We start from the raw sequence: 22,211 nt of genomic DNA, 5'->3' as shown, positions 1-22,211 counted from the left end.
CATTATGAAGCGTAAAATACGACAGCGGAGACCCCGGACTGTTGAACGACTGAAGCTCTACATAAAACAAGAATGGGAAAGAATTCCACTTTCAAAGCTTCAACAATTATTTTCCTCAGTTCCCAAACGTTTATTGAGTGTTGTTGAAAGATAAGGTGATGTAACACAGTGGTGAACATGCCCTTTCCCAATTACTTTGTCACGTGTTGCAGCCATGAAATTCTAAGTTAATTATTATTTGCAAAAAAAATAAAGTTTATGAGTTTGAACATCAAATATCTTGTCTTTGTAGTGCATTCAACTGAATATGGGTTGAAAAGGATTTGCAAATCATTGTATTCTTTTTATATTTACATCTAACGCAATTTCCCAACTCATATGGAAACGGGGTTTGTAGTCCGTACCAGAGGTGTGGACTCGAGTCACATGACTTGGACTCGAGGTAGACTCGAGTCATGTTTTTGACGACTTTAGACTGGACTTGACAATATGTAAAGACACTTGCAACTCGACTTAAGACTTTAACTTCAACGATTTGTGACTTCACTTGGACTTGAGCCTTTTGACTTGACCAGACTTGCTACTTTCCCCGAAACCCAAATATTAAAAAAGTTATTCAGGAGCGCTTTGTATCTTTCGTTGTGTACGTGTGTGTGTCTGTCAGCGTGTGTTCTGTCAGTACAGCATCCAATCAAATTAGATCCAGGTTGTTTTTGTCCGACAGCATTCATCTAATCAAATTGCAGGACAACCAACGAAGAAGAGCTGTCAAACAACACGCCAGTGAGAAAACAAGATAGTTTCGTTCGGGTATTAAAACGACGAGCTGGTCAACAAAAAACGGATTGCAGTATGCAAAACATGCGGTTCGAAGATTAAAGACGGAGACGCAACAATTTCCAACTTTGTTCGACATTTGAAGTTGCACAAAGAACGGTAAGTTTTGAATGTAAGCAAACATTTATTGGCTAAGATAACGTAACTTTTATTAGACGTGTAATTTCAAACACGACAATCTGTTGCGTCCAATGCAGTTCACTAACTTATTCGTTATTTGTTCGACATTTGAAGTTGCACAAAGAACGGTACGTTTTGAATGTAAGCAAACATTTATTGGCTAAGATAACGTAACTTTTATTTGACGTGTAATTTCAAACACGACAATCTGTTACGTCCACTGCAGTTCACTAACTTATTCATACTTTTTGCCAAGTGATTTTTTTTTTTTTTTTTAAGCAGGGTTGCATGAGGTACCTACACATAATGTTACGTTAGTGTATGTATCACACACAGTAACGTAGCGTTAGATGGCGGTCAGCAGCACCGCATATTTTAGCCACCTTCAAAAGGACAAACATAGTAAAATAAAGGTTAGTTAAAATGTACACCATATTAAGAATATGTGTACATATTGCATAGAGCCCTGACATCTAAAAAGTACAACTCTGTTCATTGTTATGTTCATGTATTTGTTATGTTAACCATGTGTATGCACACAAACACACAAACAGTATGAGATGAGATCAATGAGATAAGGTAAGTACAGGATAGAAACTGCTGTGGAACTAGTTACAATGCAAAACACCATGGAAATACAATGTTAACACTTTTGTACAAATAAGTAGAGTTGCAATTGTTTTTTCAAATGTCTTTATTCTGTACGGGAATGAGTAAAATGTTGAAAATGACTGGTTAATATTGCCGGATTGTAGTCAGCTGGAGGCGTGTCTTAATGAAATCAAACAATGGATGTCCGCTAACTTTTTGCAACTCAACGCCAAAAAAACGGAAATGCTGATTATCGGTCCTGCTAGACACCGAACTCTATTTAATAATACAACTCTAACATTTGACAACCAAACAATTAAACAAGGCGACACGGTAAAGAATCTGGGTATTATCTTCGACCCAACTCTCTCCTTTGAGTCACACATTAAAAGCGTTACTAAAACGGCCTTCTTTCATCTCCGTAATATCGCTAAAATTCGCTCCATTTTGTCCACTAAAGACGCCGAGATCATTATCCATGCGTTTGTTACGTCTCGCCTCGACTACTGTAACGTATTATTTTCGGGTCTCCCCATGTCTAGCATTAAAAGATTACAGTTGGTACAAAATGCGGCTGCTAGACTTTTGACAAGAACAAGAAAGTTTGATCACATTACGCCTGTACTGGCTCACCTGCACTGGCTTCCTGTGCACTTAAGATGTGACTTTAAGGTTTTACTACTTACGTATAAAATACTACACGGTCTAGCTCCATCCTATCTTGCCGATTGTATTGTACCATATGTCCCGGCAAGAAATCTGCGTTCAAAGGAGTCCGGCTTATTAGTGATTCCCAAAGCCCAAAAAAAGTCTGCGGGCTATAGAGCGTTTTCCGTTCGGGCTCCAGTACTCTGGAATGCCCTCCCGGTAACAGTTCGAGATGCCACCTCAGTAGAAGCATTTAAGTCTCACCTTAAAACTCATTTGTATACTCTAGCCTTTAAATAGACTCCCTTTATAGACCAGTTGATCTGCCGTTTCTTTTCTTTTTCTTCTATGTCCCACTCTCCCTTGTGGAGGGGGTCCGGTCCGATCCGGTGGCCATGTACTGCTCGCCTGTGTATCGGCTGGGGACATCTCTGCGTTGCTGATCCGCCTCCGCTTGGGATGGTTTCCTGCTGGCTCCGCTACGAACGGGACTCTCGCTGCTGTGTTGGATCCGCTTTGGACTGGACTCTCGCGACCGTGTTGGATCCATTATGGATTGAACTTTCACAGTATCATGTTAGACCCACTCGACATCCATTGCTTTCCTCCTCTCCAAGGTTCTCATAGTCATCATTGTCACCGATGTCCCACTGGGTGTGAGTTTTCCTTGCCCTTATGTGGGCCTACCGAGGATGTCGTAGTGGTTTGTGCAGCCCTTTGAGACACTAGTGATTTAGGGCTATATAAGTAAACATTGATTGATATTATGAAGGGCAATGTCAGCACTATTTTTTTTCTTTCTGCAATTTCAAATGCACTTGTTTTAATAAATAAATAAGTTTGAAAAGCATACGCAATCCGTGTAAATATATTAGTCTGTGGTTAAAAGGACTTGAAAGGACTCGAAACTCAAACTTTGGACTTGACTTGAGACTTTCCAGTCTTGACTCGGGACTTCACTCGGTACTTGAGGGCAAAGACTTGAGACTTACTTATGACTTGCAAAACAATGACTTGGTCCCACCTCTAACCCGTACACAAGGATGTCACAAGCAAAACATTGCACTATGTTTCTGCAACCTTCCTTTAGGAATATAGCGCACCATTAGTCGCATCTCTTGGTCTGGCATTATCCCACGGCATCCGCGCGAACGACGCTGCTAAGTACCTAAAACCATTCATGCTGGTTCCATTTATCCAGTTCCCACCCGAGTATGGATTCTGATGCAAAACTGCTTAATAACAATGCATGCTGTAGTGTTGATGGGCTTCATTACAAAACTCATCATCTTGGACTGACACCATTGATGTGTAAGAATTTAGATCAAAGGAGCGAATAGAACAGACCTGGCCAATTTACGGCTTTTAAATTTGGCCCGCCGAACATTCCCCAAATATATTTTTTTAGATCTTTAAGATGGAAAGTGTAGCTGCCATTATGATAACTAATGACCGTAAGTCTTGAACTATACAAAGTAATTCAATAGTTGGAATCTACGCTTTTGCATGATATTACAGCTAACCATGCACACACACTCTTGGGTTTTGTCACACACAGCATTGGATAGTTAGTATTGTTTTATTATTATATATATTATGTCTATAGTGTCCGGGGCATGACATTAAAGTGCATCTGGCAGTGGAGGCTCCTCTATGGGGTCTTGGGGCACTAGGAGGTTAACCCTTTTACTACTGTTACCCCAAGTGGCCCTTGGCAAAAGCCTCGTACCTAACTGCCCCCTAGCCAGGGATACGGTGAATACCTCAACGGCGGAGGACGGTAGATTTAGGAACTACCACAACAGCTGCGATGGCGGGAGAAGGCTGCAGCCGAAAAGGGTCCCCAGTTGTCTTGGACTCCATGCTACTGGAACCTGACCCGATTCTGTCAAGGATCGTGTGGTGACTGTCTGTGCACCAGTCTTCCTACGTTAAACAAAGTCACGCACAGGCATCATCCATAAAGGGATGCACCCCTACCAGGAAGATCGTCATACTCGTTCGAGTGATTGCCGATGATGATTGTCTATATATATAATAAATTATAGAACTTTACTGCCCCCTGGCGTCTGTGCCGTCAACTCCCTCCAGTAACGTAACACAGTGTTGTGCATTGCAAACTCAAACACATTCCGTGCTGATGTAGAAGCTGGCTTATCTCTTGCCGTAGTTCGCTTTTACGGCCAATACTGAAGCACAACGATGTGTTACTACAGTTAGGTTAATATACAGGTTACGGAAGGTGAATCAAGTGTTGTTGACAGGTTTTTAATGCATTTTTAAAGTGGTTTAGCGGTAAAATTGATTGCTCCCATTCACTGCATTGCTAGCTATTGACGGAGATAGATATATTTTTATATCCTAGGCATATTTTAAAACAGCTAAGTGTTGGACGTACGTAGGCCTTGATAGTTGGAATGTAACTAGCAACAATAACACTCTTTTGTTATCTCAACTGTCTGAGGCAAGGAGGAGGGGGGGGGGGGGGGGAGAAGAAGGGGGGCCGGTGAGAGGGAGTAAGAGGCGAGACTTGGGGAGTAGACTTAGATCCATTTGGGCAATGCGATTGAAAGGTTGTATCTAGATTGATCTCCCAAAGCTTTGGTAATAAAATATCAAAACGAGAAGCTCTGTCTCAGGGATTCATTTATAACCAGCTCATGTGTCATAAAAAGAACCTGGGGGGGTAACCGGCAGAAGACCGGGTCCAACGCAACACTATCTAGAACAAGCTTATTTTTTACATGTTAGAATGCAAAAAAAACAAAAAAAAACTTTAGTTTTCTTGTCTCTCGTAATGAATGATAGGCAAAATTCCCTAAAATAGTGCAGTTCCCCTTTAAGTGTGTACAAAGTGTTTGTTAAGATAAGAGTCTGAGAAATATCCAAAACTGCGTGGAGAGAGTTTATAAAGCCTTGGAATAAAAAAGGTTACAGTGCAGCTGGGGTAGGTTCCAGCCCCACGTCCTCCTCTTTATCGTATTTTTTTCATGGGAAGGGATAAGGGACCTAACCCCCACAGTAGTTATCATAAACAAGAGGTTCTGAGAAAGTCACCTTAGCTTTAGGAATGTTAAAGGCCTACTGAAAGCCACTACTAGCGACCACGCAGTCTGATAGTTTATATATCAATGATGAAATATTAACATTGCAACACATGCCAATACGGCCTTTTTAGTTTACTAAATTGCAATTTTAAAATTTTGCGCAAAGTATCCTGATGACACGTGCGCGTGACGTCATGGATTTTAGCGGACATTTTGATCCAGCACCGATCCCAGCTATAAGTCGTCTGCTTTAATCGCATAATTACACAGTATTCTGGACATCTGTGTTGCTGAAACTTTTGCTTTTTGTTCAATTAATAATGGAGACATAAAAGAAGAAAGATGTAGGTGGGCATCGGTGTATTACGGGCGCCTTTAGCAACACAAATACAGCCGGTGTTTCCTTGTTTACATTCCCGAAAGCTGATGATGAAGCTTTACTATGGAACAGAGCGGTCAAGCGAACATGGTTCCCTACCAGATGTCAACCGGCAGGTTTCGTTGAGAAAATGGTGTTATTAGGTCGGCTCTTACCGTAGTTATGAGCGGAGAGCTTGCGTCGTGTCTCACCTTTTGCAGCTGCGGACTCTCTTGCCTCCTCCCAACGGCCGCCCTTGACCGTCGGATGCTTACACCGGGGACGAGGGGGAAAAAAAAAATCTCAGCCCGGCTGCCTTACCTCGTCGAGAAACGTGGCTTCCATCGAAGACACTGGCGGTCCCCACACCCGTGGCCAAACCTCTCCGACTTTCAGGTACGACCATATAATCTCACTAAAACACTAGTAACACAATAAGCAGATAAGGGATTTTCCAGAATTATCCTAGTAAATGTGTCTAATAACATCTGAATCGCTCCCACAGCCCTAGTCTTTTTTTTTTCTCTCTAGTCCTTCACTCTCACTTTCCTCATCCACGAATCTTACATCCTCGCTTAAATCAATGGGTAAATCGTCGCTTTTTCGGTCCGAATCACTATCGCTGCTGGTGGCCATGATTCTAAACAACGTGAGGATGTGAGGAGCTCCACAACCCGTGACGTCACGCGCACATCGTCTGCTACTTCCGGTACAGGCAAAGCTTTTTTTATTAGCGACCAAAAGTTGCGAACTTTATCGTCGATGTTCTCTACTAAATCCTTTCAGCAAAAATATGGCAATATCGCGAAATGATGAAGTATGACACATAGAATGGACCTGCTATCCCCGTTTAAATAAGAAAATCTCATTTCAGTAGGCATTTAAGATGTGACTAAAAATGTGACCTGCACATGTCATGTGCACTCACTAATAAAAAAAAATATATATTTTCTGGAAAAAAAAAACGGAGGTTCCTTTGTATTCCAGAAATCCTAGTAAATGTGTCTAATAACATCTGAATCGCTTCCACTGCAATCGCCCTTTTTTTTTTTCTTCTAGTCCTTCACTCTAAATTTCCTCATCCACGAATCTTTCATCCTCGCTCAAATTAATGGGGAAATTGTCGCTTTCTCGGTCCGAATAGCTCTAGCTGCTGCTGGCTATGATTGTAAACAATGTGAGGAGCTCAATATCCTCACAGCCACTGCTACTTCCGGTACAGGCAAGACTTTTTTTATTAGCCACCAAAACTTGCGAACTTTATCGTGGATGTTCTCTACTAAATCCTTTCAGCAAAAATATGGCAATATCGCGAAATGATCAAGTATGACACATAGGATGGACCTGCTATCCCCGTTTAAATAAGAAAATCTCATTTCAGTAGGCTTTTAAAATGTGACCTGCACATGTCATGTGCACTCACTAATAAAAAAAAAATATATATTATCTGGGAAAAAAAAACGGAGGTTCCTTTGTATTCCAGAAAACATGAAAACATCACTCCTGGGAAATATCCGGCTATCGCCAATAGTCAATAAGATTTATCGTAAACATTAACGACATCATCCGTGCAAGTGAAATACGCAAGAATGAATAACGCCAATCAATAAATGATAAGGTTTATGTAGTAAGTATTAACGTAAAGCTACTGAAAGCAATAAAAAAAAAAGGAAATTGTTGTTAATTTTCTCTGCCTTTCAGTGCTAAATGCAACACCAGAGGAAGTCTGAGGTCCTCGGTTTGTTCGTACACGGACCAAGTCTGAATAAGGACTAATTTCTACCACGTGTCGTGCAAGGTATTTGTGGAAAGTGGGGAAAACATACAAATACGTGAGTGGAGCATCACAGGGATGTGTTTTGGAGTACTGAAAGGGTGCCTCGACAGCTGTGCCTGAATGAATAGTAGGCGAGTGGAAACACACGCTCTCATGCTGGAGTACCTCAGTCTGCTGGTACTCTTTGTAGAGTGCGGCAAAAATCTATCACTGTGGTCACAAAGTCAGACGGGATCATATATATAAAGCCGTTACAGCCCCTGCAAATATCCCAATATAGATCCCAGTTGCACCACTAGTCCCTTTAAAAGAGACGGCAGCACAGAGCTAGAATGAAAAGTAGACGTTGATAAACAACATGTACAGTACGTCACAAAGCTACGAACTATGGGGGACCGGGCGTTCTGCTCCGTTGCTCCCAGTCTGTGGAACGCTCTCCCTGACCACCTGAGGGCACCACAGACTGTGGATGCTTTAAAAAAAGGCTTAAATACTAGGGGTGTGGGGAAAAAAAATTGCGATTCTCACGCTGTGCGATTCAGTATTGATTGTCATTTAAAAAAAAAGTAATTTTTTTAATCAATCCAACAAAATACTACGCAGCAAATACCATAACAATGCAATCCAATTCCAAAACCAAACCTGACCCAGCAACACTCAGGACTGCAATAAACAGAGCAATTGAGAGGAGACACAAACACGACACGGAACAAACCAAAAGTAGGGAAACAAAAATGAATATTATCAACAACAGTATCAATATTAGTTATTATTTTAGCATAGCAGTGATTAAAAATCCCTTATTGACATTATCATTAGACATTAAAAAAAAAAAAAAGAACAATAGTGTCACGGTGGCTTACACTTGCATCGCATCTTACAGTGTGGCGCATATTTGTAACAGTGTTAAAGTTGTTTATACGGCCACCCTCAGTGTGACCTGTATGGCTGTTGACCAAGTATGCCTTGCATTTACTGTGTGTTAAAAAGGCGTACATATTATGCGATTGCGCCGGCATGCAAAAGGCAGTGCCTTTAAGGTTTATTGGTGCGCTCTGTACTTCTCCCTACGTCCGTGTACCACTCCATACAGCGGCGTTTTAAAAAGTCATAAATTTTACTTGAAACAGATACCGATAATTTCCGATATCACATTTTAATGCATTTATCAGCCGATAATATCGGCGGTTCGATAGTATCGGACATCTCTAATTTTTACAGTATAATAAGTCTCTTTTTCTGTTTTAATATCATTGTTATTCTATAAATTAAAACACTTCTTACCATAAATGCGACTTCTTGAACAGGTACGGTAGAAACGGATGGATTGATTGAAATGAATGAAAATTAGAGATGTCCGATGATATCGGACCGCTGATATTATCAGCCAAAAAATGCTTTAAAATGTAATATCGGAAATTATCGGTATCGGTTTCAAAAAGTAAAGTTTATGACTTTTTAAAACAGCGCTGTGTACACGGACGTAGAGAGAAGAACAGAGCGCCAATAAACCTTAAAGGCACTGCCTTCGCGTGCTGGTCCAATCACATAAGTGAATGCAACGCATACTTGGTCAACAGCCATACAGGTCACACTGAGGGTGGCCGTGTAAACAACTTTAACACTGTTACAAATATGCGCCACACTGTGAACCCACACCAAACAAGAATGACAAACACATTTCGGGAGAACATCCGCACCGTAACACAACACAAACACAACAGAACAAATACCCCGAACCCCTTGCAGCACTAACTCTTCCGGGATGTTACAATATAATATAATAAACATTATCGGACATCTCTAATGAGAATGTATTATATTTTAAATGTTATTTTTAACACTGTGATTACCAGCGGAATTATTCCTTACTTATCGTGTGAGGCAATGTCAGCTAAGATTTATCTGAGAGTCAGATGCAGCCACATATTCGGTTCAATCAGTTGTGAACCAAGCGTGCTGCCCCATCAGTACGCCATAAGGTCCCATAATGCTGTGAAGGATAAAGTTGCCATGGGGCCAATTGTTGCCCTTTTTTGTGCGCGAAAAGCGTTTCATTACCTGCTGCTTCCGGCACCCGGCGACTCTGCCCCGAGTCGGCATCTTTCCAACTGATTGGCCACAATCTGCCTCTCCACCTCCAGCTCCCGAGTTAGCCGCTCAAACTGGAGCTCCTGCAGAAAAAGAGTGAGCGCACTATAAAAGAAGTGAACATGGCGATGTATTGACGGGTTGACTAAATACGAGTTTATCACTGTCATAGTATGTTCGACAGTGGGGCAGATGACGAGCGAATGCCACAAAAACTGACACGCAAACATAATCATGGCAACTATTACATATACATACATACATATACACATACATGTACATATACATTCACAGTACAAACATACATATACACATACATGTATGTACACATACATTCGCTCTACAAACATACTGTACACATACATTCACTGTACAAACATACATATACACATACATGTACATACACATTCACTGTACAAACATACATATACACATACATGTACATACGCATTCACTGTACAAACATACATATACACACTCGGCATCAAGGGTTGGAATTGGGGGTTAAATCATCAAAAATGATTCCCGGGTGCAGCCACTGCTGCTGCTCACTGCTCCCCTCACCTACTAGGGGGTTATCAAGGGTGATGGATCAAATGCAAAGAATAATTTTGCCCCACCAAGTGAGTGTGTGAGACAATCATTGGTACTTTAACTGTACAAACATACTGTACATATATATTCACCTTACAAACATACATATACAAATACATTCACTGTACAAACATACATATACACATACATGTACACATACATTCACTGTACAAACATATATACCGGTATACACATACATGTGCATATAAATTCACTGTACAAGCATACATATACACATACATGTACAAATACATTCACTGTACAAACAAATATACCGGTATACACATATATGTACACATACATTCACTGTACAAACATACATATACACACACATGTAAATATACATTCACTGTACAAACATACATATACACATACATGTACACATACATTCACTGTACAAACATACATATACACATACATGTACACATACATTCACTGTACAAACATACATATACATGTACACATACATTCACTGTACAAACATACGTATACACACACATGTAAATATACATTCACTGTACAAACATACATATACACATACATGTACACATACATTCATTCACTGTACAAACAAACATATACATATATACATATGCATATATATATGGATATTCTACCGCTTATTCCCTTTTGGGGTCGCGGGGGGCGCTGGCGCCTATCTCAGCTACAATCGGGCGGAAGGCGGGGTACACCCTGGACAAGTCGCCACCTCATCGCAGGGCCAACACAGATAGACAGACAACATTCACACTCACATTCACACACTAGGGCCAATTTAGTGTTGCCAATCAACCTATCCCCAGGTGCATGTCTTTGGAAGTGGGAGGAAGCCGGAGTACCCGGAGGGAACCCACACAGTCACGGGGAGAACATGCAAACTCCACACAGAAAGATCCCCAGCCTGGATTTGAACCCAGGACTCCAGGACCTTCGTATTGTGAGGCAGACGCACTAACCCCTCTGCCACCGTGAAGCCGGTTTGGTGATAATGTTCCCCTTTAAGAAGTAAATTGAGCAAATTGGCTATTTCTGGCAATTTATTGAAGTGTGTATCAAACTGGTAGCCCTTCGCATTAATCAGTACCCAAGAAGTAGCTCTTGGTTTCAAAAAGGTTGGTGACCCCTGCTCTACACCATGGGTGTCAAACTTTGGAACGCGGGCCAGATTTGAGCTGGCCAGCCCCACATCCGTCCCACCCCCCCTTCACCCCCTCTGACATACAGTATGCAATATCGTGGCTTTTGGCTTTTGCAGGACTAATTTATGTTGCCAGAAATGTATTTCCATACAATTTTGAGTATTAACTTGCCATGCACGGGCCTCGTCATTGGTACCACAATGGACTCCAGGACCTTCGTATTGTGAGGCAGACGCACTAACCCCTCTGCCACCGTGAAGCACTTGTATATAAATAAATGATAAATATATACATACATATGCACACTACACACATACATAGCCACACCGTTACCACAAGTGCTCATGGAAATAGTATCATGAAAAAACAAAACAAAAAAACAGCGGTACCAGTGCCTCAATGGGCAGCCCCTAACTCTTTTGTAACGCCGGTTCGGCATCGTGGTACCGGGTTCGATTCCCTCGAGGATGCGTCAAACGAAAGAACACAACAAAGGTAAGATCTAACAAATTTATTAACAAAAAGTGAGCTCTGAACAAAAACACTGGAGCTAATAAAAAGGGAAACAAAAGACGCTAGCGTGAAAGCTAGGAAATATAAAGAACTAAGATTTGGCACGATGGCACAAAAAATGAAAACAAAGATGATTAGCATGTGAGCTAAAGATGACAACAAAGTGGCTTAGCTAATGAGCTAGCGAGAAAAACATACCTGACGTTACTTGTTGCATGTGAGCAAATTAGAGTCCCAGAAAGAATAAACAGAAGAGGCTGGCTTATAAAGGGAAGGTAATTAGCAGTGAACAGGTGTGCAGGAACCGGGAGTAACAGCGGAAACAAATAAGTAATCATGGTGATGGACTAAACGGGAAATAAACGGATCAGACGGAGAATGAGAACAAAGATGGAAAAATAAACAATAATATTTGAAGATCCGAGTCACGGATCGCAACAAACCCAATATCAAAGCCCTTCTTCATGTCTGTCCCTCTGGAATACCATGTACCTAAACTTGTACATACACATACATACACAAAGAATAATTTTGCCACACCTAGTGTGTGTGTGACAGTCATTGGTACTTTAACTGTACAAACATACTGTACATGTATATTCACAGTACAAACATACATATACACATACATTCACTGTACAAACATACATATACACATACATGTACACATACATTCACTGTACAAACATACATATACACATACATGTACATATACATTCACTGTACAAACATACATATACACATACATGTACATATACATTCACTGTACAAACATACATATACACATACATGTACATATACATTCACTGTACAAACATACATATACACATACATGTACATATACATTCACTGTACAAACATACATATACACATACATGTACATATACATTCACTGTACAAACATACATATACACATACATGTACATATACATTCACTTTACAAACATACATATACACATACATGTACATATACATTCACTGTACAAACATACATATACACATACATGTACATATACATTCACTGTACAAACATACATATACACATACATGTACACATACATTCACTGTACAAACATACATATACACATACATGTACATATACATTCACTGTACAAACATACATATACACATACATGTACGTATACATTCACTGTACAAACATACATATACACATACATGTACATATACATTCACTTTACAAACATACATATACACATACATGTACATATACATTCACTGTACAAACATACATATACACATACATGTACATATACATTCACTGTACAAACATACATATACACATACATGTACATATACATTCACTTTACAAACATACATATACACATACATGTACATATACATTCACTGTACAAACATACATATACACACACATGTAAATATACATTCACTGTACAAACATACATATACACATACATGTACACATACATTCACTGTACAAACATACATATACACATACATGTACATATACATTCACTTTACAAACATACATATACACATACATGTACATATACATTCACTGTACAAACATACATATACACATACATGTACATATACATTCACTGTACAAACATACATATACACATACATGTACACATACATTCACTTTACAAACAGTGAATGTATGTGTATCCGAGTCACGGATCGCAACAAACCCAATATCAAAGCCCTTCTTCATGTCTGTACCTCTGGAATACCATGTACCTAAACTTGTACATACACATACATACACAAAGAATAATTTTGCCACACCTAGTGTGTGTGTGACAGTCATTGGTACTTTAACTGTACAAACATACTGTACATGTATATTCACAGTACAAACATACATATACACATACATTCACTGTACAAACATACATATACACATACATGTACACATACATTCACTGTACAAACATACATATACACATACATGTACATATACATTCACTGTACAAACATACATATACACATACATGTACATATACATTCACTGTACAAACATACATATACACATACATGTACATATACATTCACTGTACAAACATACATATACACATACATGTACATATACATTCACTGTACAAACATACATATACACATACATGTACATATACATTCACTGTACAAACATACATATACACATACATGTACATATACATTCACTTTACAAACATACATATACACATACATGTACATATACATTCACTGTACAAACATACATATACACATACATGTACATATACATTCACTGTACAAACATACATATACACATACATGTACATATACATTCACTGTACAAACATACATATACACATACATGTACGTATACATTCACTGTACAAACATACATATACACATACATGTACATATACATTCACTGTACAAACATACATATACACATACATGTACATATACATTCACTGTACAAACATACATATACACATACATGTACGTATACATTCACTGTACAAACATACATATACACATACATGTACATATACATTCACTGTACAAACATACATATACACATACATGTACACATACATTCACTTTACAAACAGTGAATGTATGTGTATCCGAGTCACGGATCGCAACAAACCCAATATCAAAGCCCTTCTTCATGTCTGTACCTCTGGAATACCATGTACCTAAACTTGTACATACACATACATACACAAAGAATAATTTTGCCACACCTAGTGTGTGTGTGACAGTCATTGGTACTTTAACTGTACAAACATACTGTACATGTATATTCACAGTACAAACATACATATACACATACATTCACTGTACAAACATACATATACACATACATGTACACATACATTCACTGTACAAACATACATATACACATACATGTACATATACATTCACTGTACAAACATACATATACACATACATGTACATATACATTCACTGTACAAACATACATATACACATACATGTACATATACATTCACTGTACAAACATACATATACACATACATGTACATATACATTCACTGTACAAACATACATATACACATACATGTACATATACATTCACTGTACAAACATACATATACACATACATGTACATATACATTCACTGTACAAACATACATATACACATACATGTACATATACATTCACTTTACAAACATACATATACACATACATGTACATATACATTCACTGTACAAACATACATATACACATACATGTACATATACATTCACTGTACAAACATACATATACACATACATGTACATATACATTCACTGTACAAACATACATATACACATACATGTACGTATACATTCACTGTACAAACATACATATACACATACATGTACATATACATTCACTGTACAAACATACATATACACATACATGTACATATACATTCACTGTACAAACATACATATACACATACATGTACGTATACATTCACTGTACAAACATACATATACACATACATGTACATATACATTCACTGTACAAACATACATATACACATACATGTACACATACATTCACTTTACAAACAGTGAATGTATGTGTATCCGAGTCACGGATCGCAACAAACCCAATATCAAAGCCCTTCTTCATGTCTGTACCTCTGGACTACCATGTACCTAAACTTCTTTTTGAACTGCTTTATGTCTGGACATTGCTTTAACTCCACATTCAAACCATTCCATAGTTTCACTCCACAGATTGAAATACAAAAAAACTTTCGATGGTCGTTCTACAACGAAGCATTTTGAAATTAAAATTTTCCCCTTAAGTTATAATCCCCCCTCTCGTGTGCTGAACAATTTTTGAATGCTTCCTGGGAGTTGATTTATTTTGGCTTTATACATCATTAACACAGTAATTAGGCACGCTCAGAGTCTCCCTGCGCTCTCCAAACAGTTTTTTCCTGGCCTGACTCACCACGATTGTATGACGAAACGACACGATCCTCATTTTGCATGTAATGCCCATCTGCAACGCCCGCAGTCCCGTTTCACAGCGTGGCGCCGCGCATCTTTTGTGATTCGCCTTAGAACTAGGCCCCGCCTACTTTTCCACACTTACTTTTCACTCAGACTGCTGAGAACCTTCTCCGCTATACCGCTGTGCGATGCCCTCCACCGCTCTTATCTCCATCACCTCTGGAGATAAGCAGAGCAAGGCGGCGGGATGCGGTTGCCTCGCAATCAAAGCTTCCCAGGGGTTTATGGGGGTTGGGGGGGAGGAAAAATTCAATGCAAAGCCACAGGAAGTCCTCAGCTGGCATGAGCTGCGGTTTAGCATTGCTTATACACCATTGTGGTACCAATGACGAGGCCCGTGCATTGCAAGTTAATACTCAAATTTGTATGGAACTACTTTTCTGGCAATCAATCAATCAATCAATCAATGTTTATTTATATAGCCCCAAATCACAAATGTCTCAAAGGACTGCACAAATCATTACGACTACAACATCCTCGGAAGAACCCACAAAAGGGCAAGGAAAACTCACACCCAGTGGGCAGGGAGAATTCACATCCAGTGGGACGCCAGTGACAATGCTGACTATGAGAAACCTTGGAGAGGACATACCAATTCGTGTTTTGATACGCTCTAATAAAATATTATGATCGACGGTATCGAAAGCAGCGCTAAGATCGAGGAGCAGCAACATAGATGACGCATCAGAGTCCATCGTTAGCAATAGATCATTAGTCAATTTTGCGAGGGCTGTCTCAGTCGAGTGATTTGCCCTGAAAGCGGATTGAAAGGTTTCACATAGATTGTTAGACGCTAAGTGTTCATTTAACTGCTCTGCAACAATTTTTTCGAGGATTTTCGAAATAAAGGGAAGGTGAGACACCGGTCGGTAGTTTACCATGAGGTCAGGATCGAGGTTAGGTCTTTTAAGAAGAGGATGAATAACCGCTTTTTTGAATGCTAGGGGAACAGTGCCCGAGGAAAGTGATAAGTTTATAATATTTAGCACTGATGGACCTAATAATACAAAGAGCTCCTTGATCAGTTTCCCAGGAAGTGGGTCAAGTAAACATGTTGTTTGTTTTATTCCATTTACACGTTGTAACAATTCCTCTAATGTTATTTCATCAAAACGAGAGAAACTATTTTGGATATTTGCAGTATCCGCCGTATATACAATCGTATCTGTGTTACTCTAACCCCGTTGTAGCTGGGACGCATTGTCTTTAATCTCCTTTCTAATAAGTTCAATATTCTTATTAAAGAACTTCATAAAGTCATCTGCCGAATGCCAACATAAATTAGTCCTGCAAAAGCCAAAAGCCACGATACTGCGGATGTGGGGCTGGCCAGCTCAAATCTGGCCCGCGTTCCAAAGTTTGACACCCATGGTGTAGAGCAGGGGTCACCAACCTTTTTGAAACCAAGAGCTACTTCTTGGGTACTGATTAATGCGAAGGGCTCCCAGTTTGATACACACTTCAATGAATTGCCAGAAATAGCCAATTTGCTCAATTTACTTCTTAAAGGGGAACATTATCACCAAACCGGCTTCACGGTGGCAGAGGGGTTAGTGCGTCTGCCTCAAAATACGAAGGTCCTGGAGTCCTGGGTTCAAATCCAGGCTCGGGATCTTTCTGTGTGGAGTTTGCATGTTCTCCCCGTGAATGCGTGGGTTCCCTCCGGGTACTCCGGCTTCCTCCCACTTCCAAAGACATGCACCTGGGGATAGGTTGATTGGCAACACTAAATTGGCCCTAGTGTGTGAATGTTGTCTGTCTATCTGTGTTGGCCCTGTGATGAGGTGGCGACTTGTCCAGGGTGTACCCCGCCTTCCGCCCGATTGTAGCTGAGATAGGCGCCAGCGCCCCCCGCGACCCCAAAAGGGAATTAGCGGTAGAAAATGGATGGATGGACAGCGTTCAAAGGACTCCGGCTTATTAGTGATTCCCAAAGCCCAAAAAAAGTCTGCGGGCTATAGAGCGTTTTCCGTTCGGGCTCCGGTACTCTGTAATGCCCTCCCGGTAACAGTTCGAGATGCCACCTCAGTAGAAGCATTTAAGTCTCACCTTAAAACTCATTTGTATACTTTAGCCTTTAAATAGACTCCCTTTTTAGACCAGTTGATCTGCCGTTTCTTTTCTTTTTCTTCTATGTCCCACTCTCCCTTGTGGAGGGGGTCCGGTCCGATCTGGTGGCCATGTACTGCTTGCCTGTGTATCGGCTGGGGACATCTCTGCGCTGCTGATCCGCTTGGGATGGTTTCCTGCTGGCTCCGCTGTGAACGGGACTCTCGCTGCTGTGTTGGATCCGCTTTGGACTGGACTCTCGCGACTGTGTTGGATCCATTGTGGATTGAACTTTCACAGTATCATGTTAGACCCGGGCTAACGGGCTACCTGGTCCCTGCGGGCACCGTGTTGGTGACCCCTGCTGTAGAGGGTTACAGAACAGTAACCCTGATGGGTCGCCACAAGGCGTCCCGTAAAAGATGGGAAAAAGGTACAACGCTGGGGAAGAAGATGAGGTGCCCCGGAGGTCGACTGTTGCTATAAAGCGATGCCAGGCGTCCATTACCCATTGTGTGTTGATGTAGTGTCAATAGGCCTGGGGCCGTTCTGAACGCAAGCAAAAATTCCGACTCCAGGTGTCTTTGAGGAGGGAGGGAGGTCAAAAGCGTCCATTGTTGAGGAGTCCCCGGGGGGAGTTTTTCACTTTATCGTCATTGCACAAGTACAACAAAACGTTGTTTTCAACACAAAGCCGTTCAAGATGAGACAAACAGACAATGTAAAGCAGGGGTGTCAAACAAATACAGAGTGGGCCAAAATTTAAAACTGAACAAAGCCGCGGGCTGAGGTTGAACAAATTATTAATAGGGACCCAAACATGTTTTGCTTTGAGTATTGAACAAGTAAACCTTATATAACTTTATAGTGAAATGCAATATTGTGTTTCAAATAATAATAATAATAATTTCAAAATATAAAAGGCATCTCAAATAAAATTTTAATAAAAATCGAATGCCTCCTTTCTATTTGCAGTCTTCTGAGGTACATGTGAAAATAAACTTTTACCACAGGTTAATAATAAATTTGAAAATAAAACAACAATGACTGAATCAAACATTCAAGCCTTGAAGTAGCAAGAGAAAGTGCATTAATAAAACGTTAATTATTGCTCAGTTTGCTACACTGATTTGCTATAACACTGACTATGGAACAAGCAAGGCTTATTTATTATATAACTTAATAGTGCAAAAGCAAATTTCAAAAAACAAGTAAAAAAACATCAATTTTACATAAAATAAAGTTTACATAAAAAAAAATGAATGCCTCTTTTCTATTTCTGAAGTAAATATCGACATTAACGTTTTCACAGGCTAATGAATTTGAAAATAAAATAATGTGGTGGGCGGGATTTGGTGGTATATTTTAGCGTCCCGGAAGAGTTAGTGCTGCAAGGGGTTCTGGGTATTTTTTCTTTAGTGTTTATGTTGTGTCACGGTGCGGATGTTCTTCCGAAATGTGTTTGTCATTCTTGTTTGGTGTGGGTTCACAGTGTGGCGCATATTTGTAACAGTGTTAAAGTTGTTTATACGGCCACCCTCAGTGTGACCTGTATGGCTGTTGACCAAGTATGCCTTGCATTCACTTATGTGTGTGTAAAAGCCGCATATATTACGTAGCTGGGCCGGCACACAGTTTGTTTCGAGGAAAAGCGGACGTGACGACAGGTTGTGGGGGACGCTGAAGGCACGACCCCAATATTGTTGTCCAAGTGGAAATTGGGAGAAATTTGGGAGAATGGTTGCCCCGGGAGATTTTCGGGAGGGGCACTGAACTTCGGGAGTCTCCCGGGAAAATCGGGAGGATTGGCCTCAAGGGGCAAAATGAAATTGCACGGCGGGAAAAATTTGGCCCGCAGGCCAGAGTTTGACACCCATGCCATACAACATACACTATATTGCCAAAAGTATTTGGCCACCCATCCAAATGATGAGAATCTGGTGTCCTAATCACTTGGACCGGTGTATAACATCAAGCACTTAGGCATGGAGACCGTTTCTACAAACATTTGTGAAAAAATGGGCCGCTCTCAGTTATTTCCAGCTTGAAGCTGTCATAGAATTCCACCTGTGCAACAAATCCAGTCGTGAAATGTTGCTTCTAAATATTCCAAAGTCAACAGTCGGCTTTATTATAAAAAAAATGGAAGAGTTTGGGAACAACAGCAACTCAGCAACAAAGAGGTCGGTGTGTGAAATTTGCTGGAGGAGGAATTATGATGTGGGGTTGTTTTTTTCAGGATTTGGGCTTGGCCCCTTAGTTCTTTGCATGCTCCAGAAACCAAAACATTTTCGACAATTCCATGCTCCAGTTCCAACACGACTGTGCATCGCTGCACAAAGCAAGGTCCATAAAGACATGGATGACAGAGTTATTTTTTTTGATTGATTGATACTTTTATTATTAGATTGCACAGTTCAGTGCTTATTCCATACAATTGACCACTAAACCAGGTTGACAGGGGATGCAAAACAATAACAGTGCAATACGTCTTCATAACATGGTCACTACTGCCTACTTTGTCTTGTTATATTCCTATTTTACTGTTATATTTTTATTCCCATTGCTGCTTTTTATTTGTTTTATTCTTATTGTAATATTCCTCTATTTTGTTTCCATTTAAACATCCATTATTTACTTTTTACTTTTATTTAAATTGATCTCAACTCTGTACACTGCTGCTGGAATTTTAATTTTCCTGAAGGAACTCTCCTGAAGGAATCAATAAAGTACTATCTATCTACTACCTATCTATCTATATATCTATCTATCTATCTATCCATCCATCTATCTAAACGGTAACACCCGAATAAGTTTTTCAACTTGTTTAAGTCGGGGTCCACGTTAATCAATTCATCCACATCAGAGTCTGATGTGGATGGAGTTGACTGGCCTGCACAGAGTCCTGACCTGAACTCTGATAAAACACCTTTGGGATGAATTAGAACGGATACTGAGACCCAGGCCTTCCCGACCAACATCAGTGTGTGATGTCACCAATGCGCTTTTTAAAAGGAAGGTCAAAAATACCTAAAAACACAAGTCGGCAACCTTGTGGACAGCCTTCCCAGAAGATTTGAAGCTGTAACTGCGGCAAAAGGTGGACCGACATAATATAGAACGCTATGGGTTAGTGTGTTAGTATATATATTATATATATATATATATATATATATTTTTTTTTTTATTATTGTAAAATTGTCCCTTGAGTGTGAATGTTGTCTGTCTATCTGTGTTGGCCCTGCGATGAGGTAGCGACTTGTCCAGGGTGTACACCCCCTTCTGCCCGATTGAAGCTGAGATAGGCAGCAGCGTCCCCCGCAACCCCAAAGGGAATAAGCGGTAATAAATGGATGGATGGATTTTTTTGTTTTGTTTTGTTTGTATATTTAGTTATTTCAGCTTTTCAGTGGAAATTGCATTTGAACAAACTGCTGAGTGTAAGGGCCCGGATCCATTCTTAAAATAAAAAATGAATGAAAAAACTTATTTGGGGTTTTGGAGAGCAAAATTACACTACTACTACTAATGTGTGCAAATGTGTTTAGTGTTTAATTAACTTTGAATGTAAAACACAATTACTATTTGGTTTTGCAGGCTAAAGTTGTATTGCCAATCAAACCCCATCAATTAATCCCTTTTCCACCATGTAACATTAAAAAAATAAAAATAAAAAAAAAGTCCAGTAATCTCTAACCCGTTTTTAAGCTATTTAACAGAAATACATCCCTTTTTGTCTTCTTTCGCCACTCTTCTTTAAAAATAAAAAGGGGACAAAGCTCATTAGGTTTTGTTTAAGCTTATCCCTTCACGGCTCAATTAAGCTATAACGAATATGGATTCGATGCATTTTTAATTGGCTTGTTAGAGCACAGGGTGGTGCAGCAAAAAAATGGACTTTATTCTAATAAAAAAAGGGACAGAGGGAAGTTGGAAGCAGAAATGATATATATAGCTCTTGCTGCATTACAAACCTCTTAAAGGCAACCATTAAAACAAATGTGCTTACTTAAACGTCCCTTATTATGTCAAAATGGACTTTTTAATGACGTTCTAACAGCTATATGTGTCCCCGGAAACTATTTATGAGCAACAAACTGAAGACGAAGCTGTGATGTCCCACACTTGTTTACACCATATATAGAAATCTTCAAAAAAGAGTGCTTTTTTTAGGGACCGAATGTCCCTTTGGGACAGAGGACCCTATTGAATTTCTAGCGTTTTATTCTTTCTTTATTATTATTCCGCAGCTTTGAGCTGTAATTTGACCCCCTTAACATGCTTCAAAACTCACCAAATTTGACACACATCAGGACTGACGAACATTGCGATTTAATCAAAAAACCTAACCGCAAAACTAAAAATTGCGCTCTAGGGAAAAAAAAACACAGACAAAACTGCCTGTAACTCCCAGTAGGAATGTCGTAGTGACATGTAACAAAAACCTCTATGTAGGTCTCA

The 22,211-nt window shown here is 39.8% G+C and overlaps 1 protein-coding gene across 8 annotated transcripts in view; it reads right to left on the bottom strand.

Annotated features, from left to right (window-relative positions):
• LOC133537889 (plakophilin-4-like) overlaps nt 1-22,211 on the bottom strand; it is a 280,220-nt gene that overhangs the window by 130,919 nt on the left and 127,090 nt on the right. For all 8 annotated transcript variants that reach the window (XM_061879014.1, XM_061879012.1, XM_061879018.1 and 5 more), the window contains one exon: nt 9,440-9,552. In XM_061879014.1, coding sequence (XP_061734998.1) covers nt 9,440-9,552 — 113 coding nt within the window. The remainder of the gene's footprint in view (nt 1-9,439; nt 9,553-22,211) is intronic.

Source organism: Nerophis ophidion, linkage group LG19 (assembly GCF_033978795.1).
Source record: "Nerophis ophidion isolate RoL-2023_Sa linkage group LG19, RoL_Noph_v1.0, whole genome shotgun sequence".
In the NCBI taxonomy this organism is placed as follows: Eukaryota; Metazoa; Chordata; class Actinopteri; order Syngnathiformes; family Syngnathidae; genus Nerophis; species Nerophis ophidion.
Note: the sequence above shows the minus strand (reverse complement) of the source record. Positions and strands in the feature narration are given on the sequence as shown.